This window comes from Rhinolophus ferrumequinum, chromosome 16 (assembly GCF_004115265.2).
Source record: "Rhinolophus ferrumequinum isolate MPI-CBG mRhiFer1 chromosome 16, mRhiFer1_v1.p, whole genome shotgun sequence".
In the NCBI taxonomy this organism is placed as follows: domain Eukaryota; kingdom Metazoa; phylum Chordata; class Mammalia; order Chiroptera; family Rhinolophidae; genus Rhinolophus; species Rhinolophus ferrumequinum.
The window spans coordinates 48,809,985-48,832,865 of record NC_046299.1 but is presented as its reverse complement, the minus strand read 5'-3'; the positions used below and the strand labels follow the sequence as shown (position 1 = coordinate 48,832,865).

Here is a 22,881-nt window from a genome sequence, read left to right as displayed (position 1 = left end):
ATTTAAAGAAAAATCACATAAATTTCATATAGGCCTTTCCAAAAAATAGAAGAGAACACTTTCCAATTCATTTTATGAAGCTGGTATTAACCTAACACCAAAACCAAACAATGACAGTACAAAAACAGAAACTACAGACTAATATAGGGATATAATAATTCTTAACAAAACATTATAATCCAGCAATACATAAAAAGAATTATACACTATCACCAAGTGAGGTTTATTCCAGAAAGGTAAAGTTGTTTCAAGATTCGAAATTAATCAATGTAATCCACCATGTTATCAAGCTAAAGAAGAAAAATTGTATCAATTGATGCAAAAAAAAAGTACTTGACAAAATTCAACACACATTTATGATAAAAACTCTCAGAAAAGTAAGAATAAAGGGGAAGTTCCTCAACTTGATAAAGGACATCTGCAAAAATCCTACAACTAACATTATATTTAATGGTTAAAGACTGTATGTTGTCCCCTAAGATCAGAAACAAGGCAAGGATGTCCTCTCTCACCACTCTTTATTCAACATAGGATTCTAAGTTCTAGCCAGTGCAAAAAGACAAGAAAAGGAAATAAAAGAGAGAAAGACTGGAAAGAGAGAAAGAAAGGAAGGAAGGAAGGAAGGAAGGAAGGAAGGAAGGAAGGAAGGAAGGAAGGAAGGAAGGAAGGAAGGAAGGAAGGAAGGAAGGAAGGAAGGAAGGAAGGAAGGAAGGAAGGAAGGAAGGAAGGAAGGAAGGAAGAAAGAAACGAAGGAAGGAAGGAAGGAAGGAAGGAAGGAAGGAAGCTGTCCCTATTTATAGATGATATTATTTTCTACATAGAAAATTCAAAGAAATCTACAGCATATCTCCTGGAAGTCATTAGTGAGTTCAGCAAGGTAGAAGGATGCAAAACTAACATACAAAAACCGATATACCAGTAATGCACATATCAACGCTGAAATTAAAAATACAAAACTATTCACAATTACTCAAAAAAAACCCTTAAACACTTAGGTTTAAATCTAACAAAACATGTACAGGGCTCGTATGCTAAAAATTGCACAATGCTGATGAAAGAAGTCAAAGAAAATCTAAATATGTGGAGAGACATAACCATATTCATGGACTGGAAGACTCAACATAGCAAAAATGGCAATTCTCCTTAAATAGATACCCAGGTTTTATTTGATTCCTATTAAAATCTCAGCAAAAAATTCTGTAGAGATAGATATTTTTCTAAAATGTATATGGAAAGGCAAAGGAACTAGAATAACAATCTTTAAAAACAAAGCTGGAAGTCTGAGCTTTACAATAACAAATATATATCCGGCCTTCATTCCTATTCCTAGCCCAGAGTTCCTAAAACTCTTGGAGTTTCCTAAGTGATTAGAGAGATAAATGTCTCTTTTGTTATTCGTGATAAGCCCCTTTCAACCATATCTGGGTTTACATTAATGAGGTGACTGTTAGTTAGTTGCCAGGGCAACCTCTCAGCCCCCTCCCACACACACATCTGGGGAGGGAGAGGGGCTGGAGGGTGAATCGGTAACCAATGACCAATGATTTAATCCAGCATCTACATAACGAAGCCCACGTCAGAGCCCAGAAGGATGGGGTGTGGAGGGCTTTCAGACTGGTGAATGCAGCCATGTGCTGGAAGAGTGCACCCCAGTTCCACAGGGCCAGAGAAGCTCTTGCACTTGCGACTTTTCTGGACCTTGCCCTACGGTACCTCTTCATCTGTATCCGTTATTATAGCCTTTATAAGAAACTGAGCTTTGTGAGCCATTTTAGCAAATTATTGAACCCGAGGAGGGGGTCATGGGAACCTGATGTATAACTGGTCAGTCAGAAGTACAGGTGACTGGTGTTTGAAGTAGGGGCAGTCTTGTGGGACTGGGCCCTTAACCTCTGAGAGTTGATGCCATCTCCAGGTAGATAGTGACAAAATTGAGTTAAATTTATAGGGCACCCAGTTGGTGAAACAGAGAATTGCTGGGTATGGAAAAATCTCCCATATAGCTGGTGTCAGAAATAGTGAGAGTGGAGGAGAAAATGAGTTTTTCTGGACAAAGTCTTACACCGCTAGATGTTAAAATGTATTTAAAACGAAAGTTATTAACATGGTGTATTATTGGTGGAACGGTAAACAAAAGAGCACTGGAAAAGCACAGAGTCCAGAGACAGGCCCACACATATATGGACTCCTGAATTTTGGTTAAGATAATCCTTCAGAGAAGCAGCGTGCAGATAGAGTTTTAAATAATGGTTGGTGGGTCAAATGGATATTTGTATGAGAAAAAACTATGGCTCCTGACCCCTATTTTACACCATACACAAAAAATCAATTCCAGACGGATCATTTCTACATACGACAAGTAAAACAGTAAATCTTCTCAAAACAATATAAGAGATAACCTCGGGTGAGCAAAGATCTCTTAAATAACACACAAACACCCCTAATCTTTAAGGATAAGATTAACAAATGGGGCTGTGTTAAAAGCAGGAATTTCTCTCCATCAAAAGACTGCATTTGGATGCAGAAGAGCAAGCCACAAAGATGAGAATATATTTGCAACACACATAACTGAGGATTTCTCTGATCATTGGCTCCCTCATCTGTAGGGTTAAATGAGATAATATAGCACAGCGCCTGGCACACAGGAAATGCTCCATAACTTTGTATATTGCTTCTCTTATAACCGAGGGACCCAGGCAGGAGGACTGCACTTCAAATCATTTCCAGGCAGACAGAATCTCTCTGCTCTTTTTGACGCTCCACCAAAAAAGATCTCAAAAGGGTTTCCTCAGCAATTCTTTGACAAACCTTACAAACCACTGTCGAGGGCATTCCCTAAGGTATCCCCCACGTGTAGACCTGGTGTCCAGTTCTAAGTAATACAGTGCAAGGGTTAAGAGGTGCAATGGGGAAAGTGAAAGTGGCTTTTGCTCTCAGCTGTGTCCGCTGGAACAGTGGGAGATCCCCCCAAGTGAGCTCAAAGCAGCAGGAGGGGCTGGTCAGGAGGGAAGAAAGCCCTCTCTTCTTTCAAACATAGTGTTATTTATCATAATAGTCACCAGGATTCCCAGAAGCATGGAAAAAGGGGTTTTCAGAATGGCTTCCAAGGGGTCACCTCCTCCCTGCTGAGACAGGCCCAGGAGAAGCCAGAGCTTAAGTGGGGAACATTCTGACCTGTATGGATGGAGAAGCATTTAGGGCAAAGCCAAGATCACAGACCACTCCCCAGTGAGTTGCCAGCTTGGTTTGACTCCTCACCCCTCAGTGAAGGACGGGGTTTGCCTCTAGCTGCCCGCCTTTTTCATTTTCCCCAGAGGGAGGACACGGTGTCTAGAAGGATCGTACCACTAATATGAAGCCAGGGGTTCTGAGGACGAAGACCTTTGGAGAGGCGCACCCCCGTCAGGTTTGAGACCAGAGGACTCATTCCATGACAGCATCGAGCACCACGTTATGTGCAAACCTTCCCACAGTGTACAGAACCTGGTTGCTCCCTCGCAGCCCTGATCTCACTGCAGCTGTGTGTACGGCGCACCATCCTTATCCCCATTTTACAGGTGTCCATGTTGAGTCTCAGACAAATAAAGTTAACGACCCAAAGCAGTTCTCAGGCTATGGACCTATCCCTCTTGATAATCGTACCTCCATCAAGATACCAGTAATAATTAGTATTATTGTCATTTTGGAGCATCTTTCGTGTGCCAGGCATGTGACTAGGTGCTTCACTTCCATTAGCTCATTTGTTCTTCAGAAGGACCCCAGAAGTAAGTGAGGGCACCTCATTTTGCAGGCTCAGGGAAGGTAATAACAATAAGAGATCATACTCGGTGCCACGCACTGTTCTAAACAGTTTCATCCAAATCAAGTCACTCAATCTTCCCTGGAATGCTGTGAGACTAACTGGCAAGTATCATCTCCATTTCAGAGATACAGGAACTGGGGCTCAGAAACATCAGGTGCATCGTTGAAGCTAGGAACTAGCAGATCTGGGGTTTGAATGAAGCATTCTTACCACTATTACACATCTCTGGCAGTACAGGCCACTTACCCAAGGGGACACATCTCTAGATGTGACATTCTAGAATGTCAGAATTCATTTGAATCCCCTGCCCCAGTGAAAACCCAGGATCTTTCCATCCAGCCATCACCTAGAGTAGGGCTGGAGGCAGGCTGTGGGTCATGTTGGCGGCCCCCTCCCCTCCTTCTAAGAGATAGCTCTCGGTGAATCAATCCCCAGAAACAGGTTGTGCAGAGGCAGAGTCCTCCATGACGCTCCATGGTGGCATCCTGCCCGCTGGGGCTGACAAAGATGGGACCCAGCCCAACCAACCTCCTTTGCCCGTTTTTCCCTCACTGCCTGCTGCTTGCTGGCTATCTGAAACTGGCCCCTGACTCTATACTCTCCTTTGCTCCCCATTGAAAGCCCTGAATGGGAGGTGGGGAGGGAGCTTGGAGGGAGAGCCTGTCTCCAGGGAGCCTGCCTGCCCCTCCAGGAGGGGTAAGAGGAGCTGGGTGGGGGTAAGGAGAGGGGTTTTGGGGAGTGGTTCTGGAATTGTGGGGAAGGGGCAACCTAGCAACCACTGGCTCGTGAAGTCACAAAGCAGACAGGCTTGCCCACAGAAGTGACAAGACTTCTCTTTGACTATCCTCTTTCTCCTTCCTGCTGGGGCAGCAGGGGCTTCTCACTCACATGCTATAGTGCGCACTTGCCTCGGTGAGTCCAGGGATCTTTCCAGGGGAGGAAATGGACACTAGAGCCAGACCTGGGTCAGGGGAGAGCCCAGAGGGGCTGAGATGGAGAAAAGAAAGTTCTGTCCCAGGACTGGTGTGTGTTCAGACTCCTTGTGCCTAGCTGGCTGAGGGCCTGGGCCACTAGAGTCCCTGCTGACATCTCTACAGCAGCTGTGGGGTGTGACCCATTAGTGGTTTATAAAATCAACTTAATGGTTACGTCTAACATTTACAAAAAGAAAACAAGTGGAATGAAAAGATCAGCATGCATCCTAGGTAGCAAGGGTAATACTGCTTCAGGATATTCTTGCTTCAGTTTCACATACATATACAAGCACGTGCACACGCATGCGTGAATTGGATCATGATGGAAAGATGGGTTTCTTACTGCGGTCACAGTCAAAAGCATTTGAAAGTCTCTGTTCTAAAGGTACCTTTTCCTGTAGATGGATGGTTCGGGGCTTCCAAATGCCCTGTTCTCAAGCCTGCAGTGCTCTGGAGCCCAGCCGCCACCATCAGGGATGTCCCCATCATGCAGGACGTCCAGAGCTTCTGCCAACTGGTTTCTCTTTAGAGAAAATATCAGGCGTCTTGAAGTCAAGCTGCCTGGTTCCTCGCTGTGTGACCTCAAAGTCTGTCCCCTTCCCTGACCTCCATACTGCCCCCACCCACTCTCACCTGATGAAAGGCTTGCCCTGGAGGTCTTGGGGTCCCTAGCAGAGTCTGTGACTCGCAGGGTTAATTCTCAGAATGCACTGATTTCCTGTCCCAAGCCCATTTCTGCCTCCTGCCACCTCCAGTATTTTGGCTATATGTATATGTATGTATATCCAGGTCCATAGATTTAGATTAATTCCCATTCTTGGCTTTGACACCTATCATCTTTCATCCATGTCATTTAATTAGTTTATTAATATAATGGACACCAAACCAAGAATTAGGATAACGCCACTAATGTATCTTAAGCGCTCCTCTGCCACCCTCTAGCCCCCCGCCTCCCAGGGACGCCCACCTGCCCTCAGAAATAGCCACTGGCTGAATTTTGTATATAGATGTCCTTGCTTCTTTTTTTCATTTCATCACGTGTTTATGATAATTTTACTTGCTTTTGAACTTTATTTTTAAAAAGGATCTCAGGCTATATGGTCTTCTGCAACTTGCTTTCCTTGACTTAGCATTATATTTATAAAATGTATCTTGTTGCTGCATGTAGCTGTGGTTCATTGATTTTCATTGCAATACAATGTTCAATTGTCTGAATGTGCTAGAACTTATTTATCCATTCTTCTGCCATTGGACATTTGGGTTGTCCCCAGGTTGTTGCTCATTTGAACCATGTCAATTTGAATATTCTTACAAATAGCCCCAGCTGCACATCTGTAAGAGTTGCTCTTGGGTATATATACCTGGGAGAGGAACTGCTGGGTGATAATGGCAGGCAAATGTTCAATTTTACAAAATATTTCCAATCTTTTCCCCCCAAAATGTCTGTTCCAGTTTATATTCCCACCACCAGTCTATGAAAAGGTCCTGATATCCAATTTGAACACTAGTATTAAGCACACTGGTATCTATTCTGTTAGAAACCCCACAATGGCTGCAAAGGTGAGGAACCAATTGGCTGAACATCCACGGATGAGGTAAGGCCCCAAATGCCTACCCTGCTGATGGACGAGGTGGGGGCGGGGCAGGATGGAAGACAAGGTGGTTTCAGGGAAACTCAACAGAATGGAGGTCCAATAAAAGCAGCCCTTCCTCAACTTGCACCGCCATCAGTCAGGCCCCCAATAGGTTCCCAGGCCTGAGGTAGCAGAGGTCACAGGCTGGTCCCCTCCCTGGGTGGAGAGAAGGTACGGGGGCAAAGGCCAGGAGCATGAACACAGAAGTTCAGGGGTTTTCAGGGGGTGACTTCCTCTGTTAGTTGGGTCAGAGGAGGTCAGCTAACGTTGACTTTCAGAAAAAGTTTGCTTTATTTCTTTAAGTCCCAGATCCCTTAGAGACGAATCGAGGATGGAACAGGAAACTCAGGGGCCTGAACAGCAGAAGCTTCAGAGGCTCCTGGGGCAGAACACCTTGCTTAGCATATCCAGAGCCCATCTATACTCCTCCAGAGGGACTCCCTCCAGCCAGGGCCACCAGGAGAAGGGAAAGCAGACAGCGAGCAGGCATGTGGTCCCGCCAGGCACCAGGCAGAAAGCAGCCCATCTTTGGATCCTTGCTGGACCGACCTCGACCTTTTCCTCCAAGGGCAGAGGCACATCATCCTCACAGGAGGGCAAGGGTGCAGGGTAGAGGACATAGAACCTGAGACAGCTTGTTTCCAGTGAAGCGAAGCAAGAGCTTGAAGCTTTCCTGCAGCGTCCCAGCCCTGAGGGCTGCCCTATCAGCTGTGCATCTCCTGGGAGGGGGCCCCACAGGGAAAGGACTTGTGGATGTGTTCTGGCCTGGGAAGCCGGCTTTGGCCCCAACGCTTAGTCTAAGCCCAACCTGCCCTTGATGGCATGGGGGGAGGGTGACAGCCTATAGATGGCTTCTCCTGCCAACTATTTAGCTTAGGGACAGCCCTTGCTGGGGTCAGCCCTCTGGCCCTGGAGGTGTATATAATGTGCGTTTGCTCTGGCTCAGCTATTTGGATAAGTAGGTGGGTCTATGGTTTCTTTTTCTGGCTTTTAGAGACAGTTTCTGGGAGAAAACTGAGGTCCTGGGAGATTCCATCTTAGTCCTCTCAAATGGATCCTAGCTCCCTGTAGGAAGATAGAAGGCTGGCTGAGACTGAATTGTCCCCACTGGACAAGGACCCTGGGGGAGGCCCAGCGTTGGGGTCAGGGGTGGTGGTGAAATCCTGGAAACCAGATTTCAGAATATCTCAGGAATGGCCTCTGTAAGCAGCACTGAACTCAGGTGGGCATGGTTGCTAGGAGGCTCCATTAGCTTCCCCTTGATCTTCTCCTTCAGTCCAAGGGCTGAGCTGAGGCCTGAGAAGAAGTCAGGGCATAAGCCAAGAAGCCACGAGGACAACAGGCCACGGAAAGAACTAATGGTCCCAGGGACCGTGGATTTCGAGGTGATCAGAGAGGCACTGACGACCCCCAAGGCCCCAAACCCTGGCACCTACCACTTTGGCCGCCTCAGCCACCACTCCTTCTTCTCCCGGCACCACCCCCACCCGCAGTACGTGGCCCACATCCAAGGTAGGACTGGGGTCGGCCAGGGCCTGGCTGGAGGTGTGGGGAGGTCTTAAACACTGGAAAGGGAGGATCCTGCCTTTGTTTGCAGTCTGAGGCCCAGAGAGGTTGGGGATTTGGCCAAGATCACAGAGCTGCTTGGCCACTTGCAAGCGCTTGGCCAAGCCAAGACGTGAGGGGCAGGCTACAAGAGCAGATTGCGTATCCCTACAGGATTTCCCTCATTGCCAATTCTCCCATCTTCTAAATCAGAGAAAGGGATAAAAGTTCTGCCTCAGAGATGTGCTGTGTTCTCTAACTCAGATCATTTCATCCATCAAATAGTTACTAACTATGAACTATTTATGGGTGAGACCCTTTTTCAGACCCTGAGAAGAGGACAATGAACAAGACAGTCCCTGCCCTCATGGAGCTGACTCTCTGGTGGGGAAGGCTAGGAAATAGATAAGGTGTCAGAGTGTAATAACTCCCAAGGTTATAAAGGGGAAACCTGGCCAAGAGCATGACATTTGAGCAGAGACATTAAGGAAGAGAGGGCATGAACCAATCGGGGGTGGGGGGGATGTCCCAGCAGAGGGAACAGCAAATAGAAAGGCTCTGAGGCAAACATCCTGCCTCCGCTGGAGAAACAGCAAGCAGGCCAATGTGGCTGGAGCAGAGTAAGAAGGGGGAGAAAGGAGATGCAGCAGAGAGGTGATGGGGGCCCCGATCATGGGGACCTTGGAGGTCACTGCAGTCGCCAGCAAGCCACCCCGCTGAGTCAGCTGGGAACCATCGGAGAGTTGAGAGCAAAGAAATGATAGAAGTGATCTATTGGCCTCTGTCTAGATGGTGGCTTGTACCAGGGAGGTAGCAGTGGAAGAGTGAGTGGCCCTCTCTAGAGAGATACAGAAGGTAAAGCCATCAGGATTTGGGGTTAAAAATGGAGTATGAGAAGAAGACGGGAATCAAGGCTGACTCCCAGGTTTTGGGCCTGAGTAACTGCGAAGCTGCATTGGCTGAGACAGAGAAGCGTGCAAAAGGGGCCAGTGCAGGGTAGGGGAGGAGTCAGGAGTTTGGTCTGTGACCCAGGAGATAAAAATGTGAGATGTCTTGTAGACATCCAGGCAGAAGTGCAAAGGAGGCAGCAGGTGTGGAGTTCAGGGGAGAGAGGCAAACATGAGCGTGAATCAAGTAGGGATGGTGTTTGAAGTGGCGTGTCTGGACAGGATCCACCCGGAGGCCGTGTAGATACAGGAGACAAGAACCTGGGGACTGAGTCCCAAGGACCCCAAGGCTAAGAGGTTGAGATGAGGAGAAAGCAGCAGAGGAAATGAGGAGCGGTTGGCAAGCGAGGAGGAACCAGGAGAGGGAGGGGTCCTGGTACCCAAGGAAAGTATTTTAGGAAGAAGAGTGAGCAACCACGCTAAGTCCTTAAAGCCTGACTATCTAATGATATCACCTGAGGCTAGAAGCATCGTCATGTGTAAAATAGCTGCCACGACCTGCAGACTGCCCTGCCCTCAACCCTGCACAGGCTGACAGACCGCCAGAAGTTTCATCCAGGAGGTCTAGCTGCTCCCTGTGGGTTGAGCCCAGGTCCCTCTTGTCACTATGGCTCATTGCCAGCACCCCAGGATCCCCTCTGAATGCTCACACCTGCAATGATTGCTCTGTCACAGAAAGCCAGAAAACCTCAGGATTAGGGTTTTAGAAAGCCTACCTGGCTGCGTGAGCCTGAGCATGTCTTTCTGCTGCCCACTGTAAATGCCCACAGGGTAAAGACTGGGTGGTGGCAGAGGCCCTCCGGGAGGTAAGGATCTATAGACTGTGGGTACCAGAAGTGGGGCCAGCGCTCTCCCTGCCCAGCAGCCTCCTCCTGGCCTCCTGGAGCTCCTGCGGTCCACCCAGGCCCCGCTTCCCACAGCCTGTACCCCTTCACAGATTTCACCGGGAAGCCGGTCTGTGTTGTCAAGGACGAGTTCTCTCTGGCCGCCTTGCGTCAAGCCTCGCTCTTATCCGGCTGTCTGAGGGAGATGCCCACCATCTCTGTCCCCATCGGAGACCCGCAGTCCAATCGGGACCCCCGGCTTTCTTCTGGTGGGTACTTGGGCCACAGACCTTCTACCACGGGGTGACATCTCTCTCCAAAGGCTTCCCCGCTTGGACAGGAAGGCGTATTGAGAAAGAATAGGCCTTTGGTCTTACTGTGTTTCCCCGAAAATAAGCCCTAACCGGAAAATAAGCCCTAGCGTGATTTTTTAGGAGGACACCCCCTGAACATAAAAGCCCGAATGCGTCTTTTGGAGCAAAAATTAATACAAGACCCCGTCTCATTTTCGGGGAAACATAGTAGGTTGGTGGGATCTGGTGGGGTATCCAACTTTTTCCTCTGGGCATCTGCACGATTCTCCACCCCCCAGGTCCTCAGAAATGTACTCCTGCTTGGATTTGAGGTGTTTGAGGAGTAATAACAAGCAGAGGACAGGCAGATTTGGGGAACAGTCACGTGACTCACAGCTGTAGACAGGAAAGATATTGGAAATATTTAGTACTTGTATGTTCAGGCACCAGCCATCAGAACTGCAGCCGTGTTCTGGACGCCTCTACTCTGCCAGGCCTTTTCTTGGGGGGGTTCTGGGGGAGGGGCTGGGACAGCCTGTAGGGCAGAGGGGTTTGGAAGGCTTGTTCAGCGCTCTTTACCAACCTCTCCAGGAGTAGTTCAATAGTATAGTAACTGGTACCACATATCCGTTGAACGGCAGTCCTGGCTTCAGTTTCTTAGAAGAGGCAAAGGTATGAGCACACAGAGCCAAAGTCTCCCCAGCGTCTCTCAGTAAAGCCACAGGCTAGGACATCAGCATTAGCCCCTCCGCACCCACCAATGGTGTGATTCTTAATCCACCCCCCAAGGGGGCCGCCTCCTCCTTTCCCTTTAAGATGCCCGTGAAGGGCTGGGAGGAGAGGAGGCTCTTCTCCCTACAGCTCTCCCAACACCTAGTGCTACAGGGAGGGCCAGGAGGAGCGGCCCGGACATCAGCTAACGGGATGTGCCGCTCTCCTCCCAGAGGCCTGGAAGAAGGAGCTGAAGGACCTGGTTGCGCAGGTGGCCGGCTTCACCCAGGAGAACGAGCTGAAGAACAAGGAGGTGGGTGCAGAACAAAGGAGCTGTCTGAGAAGAGATGAAATGGATCCATTCCTCTGTAAGGAAATCCCACCGAAGTCCGTTCAACCTGAGCAGCAGGACAGCAAGCCTTCCTGGAGGCACTGCTGTTGGCACGGGGCAGGAGGGGCCAACGGGTACCAACCCAAGGGACAGGGCCATAGGGAGGGTTCAGAGGAGCAGAGAACCCGCCCAGGTGGAGAAATCCAAGAAGGGTTCCTAGTTTACAAGGTGACTGGGGAGGCATCTAGTGGAGACTGGCAGCACAAAAGCTCAGAGGCTGGGAAACGCAGGATATCTTTAGAGAGCAGAAGACTGAAGTTCAGGGCGTAGTGGGCAGCAGAGAGGGAGAAGGTGGGAAGGGGCCGACTTAGAACGTGGGCAAGACCAGCTCGTTCTCGTTTCTGAACTTAGTGTCATCTCATAAGGAGTGGAGAATAACTGATGGTGTTTGAACACGAGGGGGGTGGCCTCATGGGTATTATTTCCTGGCAAACCAGCAAAGAAGAGTGGGAGGCAGCCTGAAGGTAGTCGGAAGTGGTCCCAGGACAGGCCTGGCTCTTTTTGGCCGAGTCTCGTCCTGTGTTTTATTGGGCAGCAGAGTTCTCATGCCTGCTTTGCAGCTAACTCTCTGCGGCACTAAGGCAACTCAGCTAAAGTGTCTGGGGCTGTTTTGTTATCTTTAAAATGGGAAGAAAGACACTATCAGTCTTAACGGGAGTTGCAGGGGCTTGTGCCCACAGGCCTGAATTAGGAGGGTTTCCCAGGGTTAAGAAAGGATGCCACGTGTGGGGGACAGACGTGAGGACAGCTGACCTAGGAATGAAGGTAAGCTGTTGGGCCTTGACACAGGCTACTGCTTTCAAGTCTCTGATGGGCTGGGGGGAGGGACAGCAGGAAGGGCCTGTCCAGGAGGAAGTACGGACCATCTGAGGACCATCAGGGGTGGCCAGCATTCAACAAAGTTCCAGGAGGAAGAGCTTTGGCTGTAATGGAAGGGCCCGCACTGGGGAGAGGGGAGAAGGGTCTAGAACAGGGCCTGGTCGACATCCCAGGTCCCTGCCATGCTGTGATGTTAGTATTTCAGGAGAGGAAATCACAGGGCAGGAGATGTGACCCAGCCTTTCTCTCTTCTCCCCTCCCTTCCTTTCCTCTCCCTTCCCCTCCCCTCCCCTCTTCTCCCTCCCTTTCTCTTCCCCTCTGCCTTCTCCCTCCTCTCTGTCTCTCTCTCTCTCTCTCATCTCTCCCCTTCTCTCTCCCTTCCTGGCATCTCTGGACACTTGTCTCTCAGCAGAAGGAGGAGCCTCAACGGGAACAGGGGGCAAAATACTCAGCGGAGACTGGGAGGCTCATCCCTGCTTCTACCCCAGCGCACGGCTGTCACCACTCCCACCAGGGCCGATGGAACGACACTTCAGGCAGAGGTAGAGGAGTCCAGACCTTCATTCTGCAGGACCAGGAGCTGCTGGTGAGACCCCGGGAAGGCTGGTGGCTGCAGCCCCACAGAGGTGGGGGCAGACACAGGCAGGTACTGCGCCCAGGCTCGCAGCAATCCCAACCGTGACTCTTACAAACTGCCGTACAGCGCGGCCTCTCCCATAGATACTGGCATCTAAGACTGTAAGACTTGCAAACCCCAGACCTGGGAGTCAGGAGCCTGAATTCTAATCCCCTGCTTCCTCCAGGTTTGTGTGTAAGCCTTTCCCTCTCTGTTAAGTCCTTTCCCTTCTTGGGGCTTTAGTTCCATCATCTAGCCAAGCTGGGAACATGAACGTGTTGTCACGAAGGTCTGTTCCAGCCGTGGCCCTTGGTGAGTTAATGCAGGGAGCTCCAGTGGTGGAATGGAAAGCAGGGAGACGAAGGTCTGCCTGGCGTGTCCTCAGACCCCACACGAGTATGCTACACCTTGCAGCCTGCGAGACTGGTCCCAGCCTGGTCTCCCCACACCCTGAGAGGGGTCTGGTCTATGTTACAAAAAAGCACAAAGCCCACCTCCATCATGTTCAAGTTTCCTCAAGACCTGAGATGGGTCCATGGCTCATTCCAGTGGGTTAAGGCGTTGCAAGTCCCTGTTAGAATGCACGTATGTTCTCCAGGAAAGGCCAGACAACGAGCCAGCATCTTGACACTTTCCCTGTGACCAGTGCTTTCAAGCACGCAGTCCTTTTGGAGCCTTACAACAGTCCAGTCAAGTGAATAGAGCAGACAGAGCCCAGGATCCCCATTCCACAGACGGGCTAGGCTGATGCCCTGCCAGGTGCCATTCTGTGGCCCAGGTCCCGAGAGGGAGCAGCACAGCTGGGACTAGACCACAGTACTTTCTTCACCATAGGGCGGCCTCGCCTTGCCTGGAAGTAGGTTCTCGGGTTCCGTGGGGAGGGGGCACAGGGCAGGTAAGTTGGATTCAGGGAATGGAGAAGGACCCCGGGGCAGAGCAGGGGTGGGATCACCACAGTGAGTGGGTACCTGGGGGCAATGCTGAGTGCCCTAGCAGGCAAACGCCTGGGGAGAGGCTGGGCCCAGGTCCCCTCTGATCTCCATAGATTCAAGTGGGGTCTCCTGAAAGAGGGCCTCCCCCTTTCCTAGGACGCCAGGTGCTCCTCGTCCCATCAAGGGCTCCAGCTCCAGCCAACCATAGCCACCGCCACCGTCGACACCCCGGCCTAGGGAGCCCCCATAGCCCATCCAAGACAGAGCTGGATCTTTTCCCAAGAATCCTTGACTGGAGAGCGCGGGGGGGCAGGGGCCTTGAGGCAGCAATGGCAGAGGCTGAGGATGCCGCTGGAAGCACAGCAGTCACGCTGCTCGGTGGGAAGGAGCCCCACGCTGAGCAGTTTGCAGAACCTGCCAGCCCCGGCCCTCAGGCGGCCCGCTGGGATCATTCCGCTTCTTTGCCTAATGTCTCCAGACTCTGAACTTGGGAACTTTAGGGTGGGGAGGCCCACGGGGTCCCTGAAATCCCCACACCAAGGACTTGGGCATTCGGAACTGGCCAGCTTTGACTTTCCTTCCCAGTGAGGGACTTTGGGGTACAACAAGGCCAGGCAGAGCTCGGGGATGAGGGGTCCACATATCGATTCTGAGGGCTAGTTCTGCGGCAATCTCCCTGCCAGGTGTCCTGCTCTCTCCAGGCCTCCTATCCCTCAGCTGTCCAGTGAGGAGGTTAAGAATCTTCTTCCAAGGCCACTGGGAAAGACAGCCCTCTACAAGTACTATGCCAGGTCCCACACAGAGAGAAGCCAGGGACCATTGAGGGGAACAGTTGAGCCAAGCATGTGGCGCTGGTAGTCCCCTTTGGGGGGCCGGCACCTGTGCTGCTGGCTGGACCGCGCTGTCCAGCACACTGACCCAGGACTGTCCTCCTGCCCACAGGTCTTGGAGCTCCTTTGTCAGATCTTGCAAACAGACTCCTTGAGCTCTATCCAGTTCTGGCTGCTCTACGCTTCCCCAGAGGGTGAGACACAGCCCCTGCTCAGATCGTCCTCTGCATGGAGGCCGCTGAGGGCCTGTCCTCTGCTTGTGCAGTACGCAGACGCCACTTGGCTCCCACCCCAGGGCCTTCTCCCTGGGCCTCTTCTCCTTTTGGAGCCCCCAAACTAACCTTTTCCAGCTGGATGGCGTCACTACTCCCTCCTCCTAGTCCTCAGCTGGATTCCACGACCCCGTTCCTCGAGGGGACCCCTCTTCCAGGCTAACCGCAGGTCTCAGCACCTGGGAGGCAGAAGTCCAAAGAGCAGCCTCAGCAGATGCAGCCCCTCACTCACTACTGTGGGAAATGCACACACACAGGCACACACAGATGCAAGTACGTGCACATAGCACACAGGTCTATGCACATGAACACATGAATGGACATCCATGTACACACTGGCACAGTGGGTAGAGGGTATGTCTAAGTGGGAGGGTGAGGAGTGATGAGAGCCAGAGAGCTGAGTGGAGAAGGTTTCCTGATGGAGAGAATGAAGGGGGAGAAAAAAGGGGTGGGTCTCCGACAGGTTTCCCAGAGAGGGCCTCGGGGTATGGTGGGCAGGTGGGCCAAGAACAAGGTGCACACGTGGGCGGTGTGGAAGGGCTGGGCTCACTGCACACACAGAGGCCAGGGGAGAAGTGGGATCTCCCCATGGGGCCCTGTGGGCAGAATGTGAGATGGTTAGAGAAAGCTGCCCTGGGCCAGCGTTTGGCCGAAGAGCTGGAGGTCTTGCTTTCTGACTGTCCCATCTAGGGGGCTGGGGTCATGTCCCTGAGGGCCTTGCCCCATGGCTGTGCTTACAGAGAAAGACTTGGCACTGAGGCTCCTGCAGACAGCAGTGGATCAGCTCCTACCCCAGGCTCTAGTCTCCATCCCAACAGAAAAACTCTTGAACCAGCTCCAGGAAGTCCAAGAACTACCTCAAGAAAGGGTGCAGCCACCCTACAGGTAAGCATCGCACCCCTCCCTGCCCCTCTGTTCCCAGAACTGTTCCTTCGTGTTCAGCACCTGTCCTCCCAAATGAGATTACTGGGGTCCAGAGAAGGGAGCCCGTTGTTGGCCAGAGCCTGGGCTGACTAAGCCTGTCCTGGAGGAAGAGGTCGGCCCCTCCCTTGGGACCCTCCAGTGCTATTCATGCTGCTCAAAGGTCCACTCTGCCTGAGGGGGTGGCCTGTGTCAGCTGTAGCAAGACAGGGCTGGAGACACCACAGCTTGCCCTCCAGAAGCTCTTGGTGTTTGGGAAGACACAAATACCGTAGAGAAGTAATGCTAACGCAAGGCAGGCCTTATGCCTGCCGTACCTTACGCCAATATTAAGGGCCCTGGTGTCTAGAGAGAAAGAAATTCTTTCCAAATTGGGGAAAGGAAAGGTAAGGTGACGCCTCCTGAAGCAGGTGAGCAGGGCCTTACAGCCAACAATGGACCCTGCAGTAATGAGCACCCACTAGGTCTGCTTGATACTTTGGGGTGCTTTACATATTTCAAGTCCATGCAACCACCCACAGATTACCTCCATCTTACAGATGAGAAAACGGAGGCTCAGAAACAGTTGAATGACCCGAAGTCACCTGGCTGGTCAGCAGAAGAGCTGGGATCAGACTTGGGCCTGATTTACAAGCCCAGTGGTGCTCAGATTCACAGGGAGCTTGTTGAAAGTGCCATTTCCATGAGTCTATCACAGCAAGGGGGGTGGGTGGGGGCAGGCACAGAGGAGATACGTGTTTAACAATCACACAAGTATTTCTGATCGAGCTTGGGGAGCACTGCTGGGGAGGATAGGATTGGAAAGAGCAAAGGAGAGGGTTGGGGAGTGTCATGAATGGAAGTCAGGAATGTGCACCCTTCAGGGGATGTTAAGTTTTGGGGTGGTTGGAGCTTGGTGGGCTCAGTGGGAAGGGGGCAGGGTGCTCGTGCTTGCTTAGATTTGTTGCAGGCGTGGGTGCGTGCTCTGGCCCCGTATTTGTTTTTTTGTTTGTTTTTCCACTTTGGAAGGCCAGAGGAGGCACAGGAGGAGGGCACGCTTCCCTGTGACCTCGGTCAAGCCGCCTCCCATTTGTGAGCCTCAGTGGTACCTCTCAAAAGCTCCTCTCCCAGAGCTGTAGGCAGAAAAATTTACCTCTGGCGCATAAAAAGGCTTGCTGAAGTGTAAAGCCAATACAAGATCATGTAAGAGCATTACTCATGCCCGTAATTCATTAAGGAAGCAGGGTTCTTGCCTTCCCGGATCACAGGGGAAGGTTTCCGGTCTGAGAGGAAGCAGGAGGCCAAGGCTGGGGGTAGGCCAGTGTAGTCACCTTCCTTACAGCTCCCGGGACAGGGGGGCCTTGGTTCCCTGTGGCCACAGCAGGCAATGGAGTCACAGCTGTTGAGGTCTTGCTTGGCGTGGTGCCAGCTGTGGACAGATGCTCGCTGGTTCTCCAGGAGGGTCGGCTCCTGCCTCTCCCTCTCTCTCTCTCTCTCCCTGGAGCACCTTCCTCATCTCCCTGCCCACCTTGCTGCTCTGCTGTGGTGTGCTCCAGCCTGACCTTCCTGGACCTTCTCTCCTCTGTGTTGGTTACAGCCAATCCCTGAAGAAAACAAAGACACCACCTCTACCAAAAAGCGAAAAAGCAGGTAAGATTCCATGGAGCGGGTCACTGAGGGCTGGATTCCCCAGGGGATTCAAGGCTCCTCGGAGATGGGTCTCTGCCCAAGGAAGTTGCTCATGTCATTCACTCATCCATTCACTCATTCAGTCGTTCAACAGAAATTTATTTAGCACCCATGTGCCAGGCTGTGGGGAATCACTGGAGAAGAATTCCAACAAGTTCCTGCTGTCATGGAGCTTGCCTGCTAGGGAGGAGGAGTGCAGACAACAGATAAAAACATCTGAGGAGGATGGATGCTGTTAGGAAAATAAAGCAGAGTGATGTAATAATAGACAGAAGAACTGGCAAGGAGGGGAGAGGACTCCTTGAGCTGAGTGTCAGGAAGCGTGCAGCACTACGCAGGCTCCCACCGGCCTGTGGGTGGAAGAGCAAGCAGGCCAGGAGGACCTGGGCCTGTGGGTTGGGACAGTGTTAAAAAATGAGATGAGACAGGTGGACAGGGCTGGCCTGTCAGGAAGGCCAGGTGTGTGGCTTCATGCAGAGTGCATGGCGGTGCCCTGCAGGGTTATAAGCAGGGTGTGGCAGGACCCCTCTGGCTGCTGTGTGGAGAATGGACTCTTGGGGGGCAGAGGGGATGAGGGAGATGAGGGAGGATGCTGCTGCAGTCACCCCGGTGCCTTAGACCAGGGCAGGGGGAAAGGGGGGAGGTTGGAAGGGAGAGAGGAAGACAGGAATCTGCCATGTACACGATTCTCCCCCCGCTAGAATGTAAGGAGTCCTGAGTGGCCAGCGGAGTGTTTCCATAGAGTAGGCACTTCATAGACATTTGTTACCTGGATGTAGAAAGAGGGTGGTGGCGAGGCGCAGAGAAGCCCCTCCCAGTCCCCAGAACCCAGAGCAGAAGCTGGGTTGACACAGGCTCGCACACGTCTCCCTCCGCTCTTGCACGTACACCTGGGGCCTTTCCGGGAGCGGGGTTCACCGAGGTCTCCTGGGCAGCTCCCAGGTAGCAGCCGGGCCCCTCCTCACCCTCTCCTGCCTGCTGTGTGTCCCCTCCTCCCAGAGCACATTGGAAAGGCACAAGTCCTCCGGATACATTCAAGCCAGAACACAGAAGAGAAAGTGCCAGAGCCAAAGGCAGAGTGCTGAGGCGTCAGCGCCGCTCTGCCCACCTTGCTCAAGAGCCAGCCCGGAGCTCAGGCCTGTTTCCGCCCCTACCACCTCAGCAGCAATACATACTTTCCTATCACAGAGAATCCATTAAAATACCGACTCCCCGTTGAGAGGACAGTTCCACTCTCCCGTCAACAGCAGTTCGTGCCTGGTTGTTTATTGCTGGACGGGATGAGCGGCACCAAACTATCCGCACTCCCTTGCAGCACACCCAAGTGTCACCACCCACGTGGGGCTTACCTGGTTCTTTTATGATCCAGGGAACTGATCAGATGGTGGTTGGGGTGGCCTGAGAAAGGGCTCTGCGCCTCCTTGAGCCAAGACACACGGGGCTCTGGGTAGGTTAGGGCAGAGGTCAGGAACTCACAGGTCTCCTTAAAATAATCATGGGTGCCAATTATCAAGTTCTTACCAGGCGCTGAGGCAGGCTAACGGCCAATGGTGGCATTATTAATTGGCTCACGAGCGTCAGGAAGCTTTGGCTAGAAATAAACGACAAAGATTTACTCAAGGGCCTTAGGGTTTGCGAAGTGGAAACACAACTAAGCAACGCCCAGAATATTCCCAAGGAGAAAGAAAAGCTGAAGGTTCTTATAGTAAGAAGCACATTCAGTTCTTCATTCTTGGATGGGTCCAAGATGGTATTCTCCAGATGTCTGGTGGTCTAGACAATGGAACATTTTCTTTTGAGGTCACTTAGGTGGTTAACGAAAGGCTTGATGTACGTTCAGGCATTAACACACAACGCACTGATGTGTATCCAAGTGTCGACACAGGCCTAGAAAGTTCAAGTTCTCAGAGTCAATTAAAACACGAACAATCATTTCCTCATGCCTCAGACTACTTGATTTTAATAATTTAGCAGCTTGACTATAATGTCTCCATTTTATTTCTTCACTCTAGTCTTCAAACATTGTGAATTTTTCTACATGCTTTTTATGTGGTACTGTATTTGAGTCTCTCAAAAGCTCTATGAAGTAAAGTATTACTATTATCACTCCCATTTTATAAATCAATAAACAGGCTCAGAAAGGTGAAATAACTTGTCCGAGGCCACATAGTAAGTGGCAGAGCCCAGATCCAAACCCCACATGTCTGGTTCTAGAATCCCCACTGTACGCTATTGTCCGTGGGCAGGGGAGAAGTGCATATTAGCAGTTCTTCCATCTCCATCTGAGATGCTCTTTATCCCTAATGGGAGAGAAATACCAGGTGTTATAGTGCCCATTTGGCTACCTCCAAACCCACAATCCCTTTCCCAATAGATTGTGGGGAACCTGGCAGGTTTTTAGACTTCTCTTTGCCCAACTTCTGTCATTGTACCACTTTCGGGGAACAAAGCCCGTGTTCATCCCTGGAGCCTTCATTCAGTTTGGCCTAAATTGTTGCATCTCTAGGTGAACGTTCCCGAACCTTCCCAGGTTTCTATATTAGTGACCCATTCCTTGCTCTTTTTATTTCCTTTGGGCCACTGCCATATGCAAAAGGAAATAAAAATAACAACAAAGATGCTGTGGTAAAATTGTGTTTTAATTTTTGTTGACTTGGCTATGAAGGAGTGAAAACCTGAACAGGATAAAAGCATGAAAATCAACCCAGATTGAAAAGAATCACATACAGCCCTGCCATTCATCTGGCTGGGGGACAGACACAGGCAAAGACAGCTGCGCAGTTAACAGGACATGCTGTTTATCCCCAGGTCCTCCAACAGTTATAAAATGCCATAATCACCCCCTCTTTGAGTGACGGTTGCTTTCTTACCAATGAGACCCCCAAAGCCATGTTGCTTTTGATTTATTCCTCAGTATATCCAATAGCTAAGCCATCCTCGCCTCCTGACAGCACCTGATCTCTTCTTTATCCCCACTTCCCCTAATCCTGTCTCAGAAACAGTTGCCAATCCAGACTGACCCCTGCTTCCCTTGGGCCCTTCCAGAACCCTTCATTAGGAACCCAAACCTTAGAAAACTCACCCACCCCTCCCCCCATCCACCAGCATTCTATGCCTCCTCACTGCACCAAGTCAATAAATTTGATTTTGTTAAAAATCAAGGCTTATTCTCTGTGATCTTTGGCTGTTTAGCCTTTAAGAGCTGGTATGAAATTAATGTAGCCCTGCTCTATTTTTCCCATGCAGTTCAGCTTTTGTTTGCCATCAGAGATAATTCATCCAGGACAGTGATTCCTTTGGTGCTTTCTTCCCGCCAGCAGGAAAGGTGAAAAAATGGTGCCTATTAGCAGCTCTTCCGGATCTGCCCACCTCTTCTAAGATAGGGGCGGGCCCCCAAACACGGCTGCTCATGCAGGAAGGTGGGCGATCGTCCAGTCCCAACTACGGACAGCACTTGGGTGAAGGGCCAATGATCAGTGTGTATGTCCCACGGTCTCTCCCCAATCCCTGCCAGGGAGTAGCCATGGTGGCACTTGGCCCTGCTCCCAGTGAGCTATCTGTCCCTGGGCAAGTGCCTCCTCTCTTTGGGTGTAGGGTCACCTCTCAGCTCACTCAGATCCCTTCTCCCTACTTGGATAGTCTGCAAGTCGACGTTCAAACTATAGGTGGGCTTCCCAAAATAAAAATCACTAACATTGGTTAAAGGCTTTTGATGTCGTAGGCACTATGCTTAGCATTTCATACATATTCCATTTAGGTGAAGAAACAGGCAGAAAGAGGTTAACTTGGTACAGCTAGTAAGGGGCAACCCACGCATTTACTTAGCATCGCATACTTTCCCTAAGCATCGTGGAGAAGTCAAAAAGAGATTGCGACACCCAGAGAGAGGTGACTCCCCTCAGTCACACAGCCACAACTCAGTTCCCCTGGCTCCCAGGCCAGTAACCTCTCCTGGCCTCTATTTCTAGAGTGGCTGGCAGTGCCCCCTCCAAACTTGTCTAGCCAGGGCAAATGGAGGGCTCTCCTTGCAGGGTCCTAGCCTTTTAAAGTAACCTGACCTGGAATTGCACATCCCAGACTTGAAGAGAAAGGGGAAGGAGGAGGAGAGAAGGCTCCTAGAAAAGAGGCTTGTGCTGGCGGCTCTGGGAGGGACCAGACCATCCCACTTTGGTCCAGCTCAGCAGACTAGACATGGCATGCGGCCAGAGGACAAAACGCAGACCCTTGATAAATTTCATTTGAGCTTTGAAGTATTTATTTTTGTTAACATATAAAACTCAGGATTTCAGGTTTCTTTTGGAATATCAGAAGTTATGGAAACACTGGATCCTGTCCTGCCTGGCATAGGCTCGCATTCACCAGAGTCTCCACCTTCATTTACAAGATTTGCTTGGAGTCTCAGAGCCCGACTCCGGACACACACACTGTCCATTTGTGGCACGCCTCGCTTGCCCGTGTCCACTCCCTCGGCACTCTAGCTCCCAAGCCCCTTAAGCTCTGCATCCAAGTAACAACGGCCTCAAGGCCCGGAGACGATCTGACTGGGCTCTTGGGTGGCACAATTGCCCCATGAGCAGTTAGCTCAGTCGCCTATTTAACAGAAGCTGAGCCCTAGAGAGGGGAAGGTCTTGTTCACAGTCACGGATCAGAGACAGTTCTGTGTGAAGTATATTTTATTGCATTCCAACTGACAGAAAGTTAGCAGTGAGAGATCCAATTCCATTCACTGTAAAAGGTGTTGATTGACAGTTTTATCTAGTAGCCAGGACTATTGTGTCCTGACCACAGTCTAATCTGAAGTTACTTGGGGGAGTAAACGGATAGACTTGTGGCTTTAGAACCAGGCTTGGCCACTCCCTGTGTGACCTTCTGCGGTGACTTCATTACTCTGAGCCTTGGCTTCTGCTTTTGTGTGATAACTGTTCCCAGCTAGAGATTAGATTTAATCAGTCAGTGGATTACCTGGGCTCTTACTTCAATATTAGAACTTCAAGCACTTTTCTTTTTACAAACACTGTCACTTACTAGAGAAGAGAGGCTGTCCTATATACAGAATTCTAGGTACCGTGTTTCCCCGAAAATAAGACCTAGCCGGACTATCAGCTCTAATGCGTCTTTTGGAACAAAAATTAATAGAAGACCCGGTCTTATTTAATATAATTTAATTTAATATAATACCGGGTCTTTTATTAATTTTTGCTCCAAAAGATGCATTAGTGCTGATTGTCCAGCTAGGTTTTATTTTTGGGATATACGGTATGTGTTTTGTCAACTGCATAATCTCCCCTGAGCTGCCTAGAGATTGTCTCTGCCCTTTGCTAGCTGTGTGACCTCAGGCAAGTGACTCAATCTCTCTGAGCCTCCGTTTATCTGTGAAATGGGGATAATAATAGCACCAACTCCATGGGGTGGCTGTAAGGATTTAGTGAGATATTAGGTGAAGGGCATAACACAGTGCCTGACACATAGTATGTGATCAATAAAGGTCAGCAATATATTCTCTTATACTCAAGCACCCATTTCCAGAAATTAATCTAGAATGAAAGCCACATTACTATGACCACACCTACTTTCCTGACCACTTTTTTACAAGAGACAGGCTAATACAAAGGGGTCTCATGACCTCTCTCCCTCACTATCTTCACAACTGCCTGCACTGCCTCCCCACGCCCGCCCGCCGCCACCAAAGGATCAGGCCAGAA

General features: G+C 50.5%; 1 protein-coding gene across 2 annotated transcripts; it reads left to right on the top strand.

Moving 5' to 3' along the window:
* The first annotated feature begins 6,324 nt into the window (after positions 1–6,324).
* On the top strand, positions 6,325–20,231 carry TBATA (thymus, brain and testes associated). 2 transcript variants are annotated; one of them, XM_033130929.1, is made up of 10 exons: positions 6,325–6,371; positions 7,687–7,922; positions 9,840–9,995; positions 10,964–11,043; positions 11,971–11,976; positions 12,350–12,526; positions 14,431–14,512; positions 15,331–15,475; positions 17,088–17,140; positions 18,179–20,231. In XM_033130929.1, exons 1-10 carry the CDS (start codon positions 6,325–6,327, stop codon positions 18,262–18,264), a joined length of 1,068 nt encoding a protein of 355 aa, XP_032986820.1. In that variant the 3' UTR covers positions 18,265–20,231. The 2 variants fall into 2 exon arrangements, with proteins under 2 accessions (XP_032986820.1, XP_032986819.1); XM_033130928.1 differs by lacking the exon at positions 11,971–11,976 and adding an exon at positions 11,559–11,567.
* Positions 20,232–22,881: the final 2,650 nt, after the last annotated feature.

Bases quoted from the DNA above. Each gene is read 5' to 3' on its own strand.
- TBATA (XM_033130928.1), top strand. From the start codon at position 6,325: ATGGCTGCAAAGGTGAGGAACCAATTGGCTGAACATCCACGGATGAG. The intron at 7,923-9,839 runs GTAGGACTGGGG...ACCCCTTCACAG, and splicing joins GTACGTGGCCCACATCCAAG to ATTTCACCGGGAAGCCGGTC. The intron at 17,141-18,178 runs GTAAGATTCCAT...CCCTCCTCCCAG, and splicing joins ACCAAAAAGCGAAAAAGCAG to AGCACATTGGAAAGGCACAA.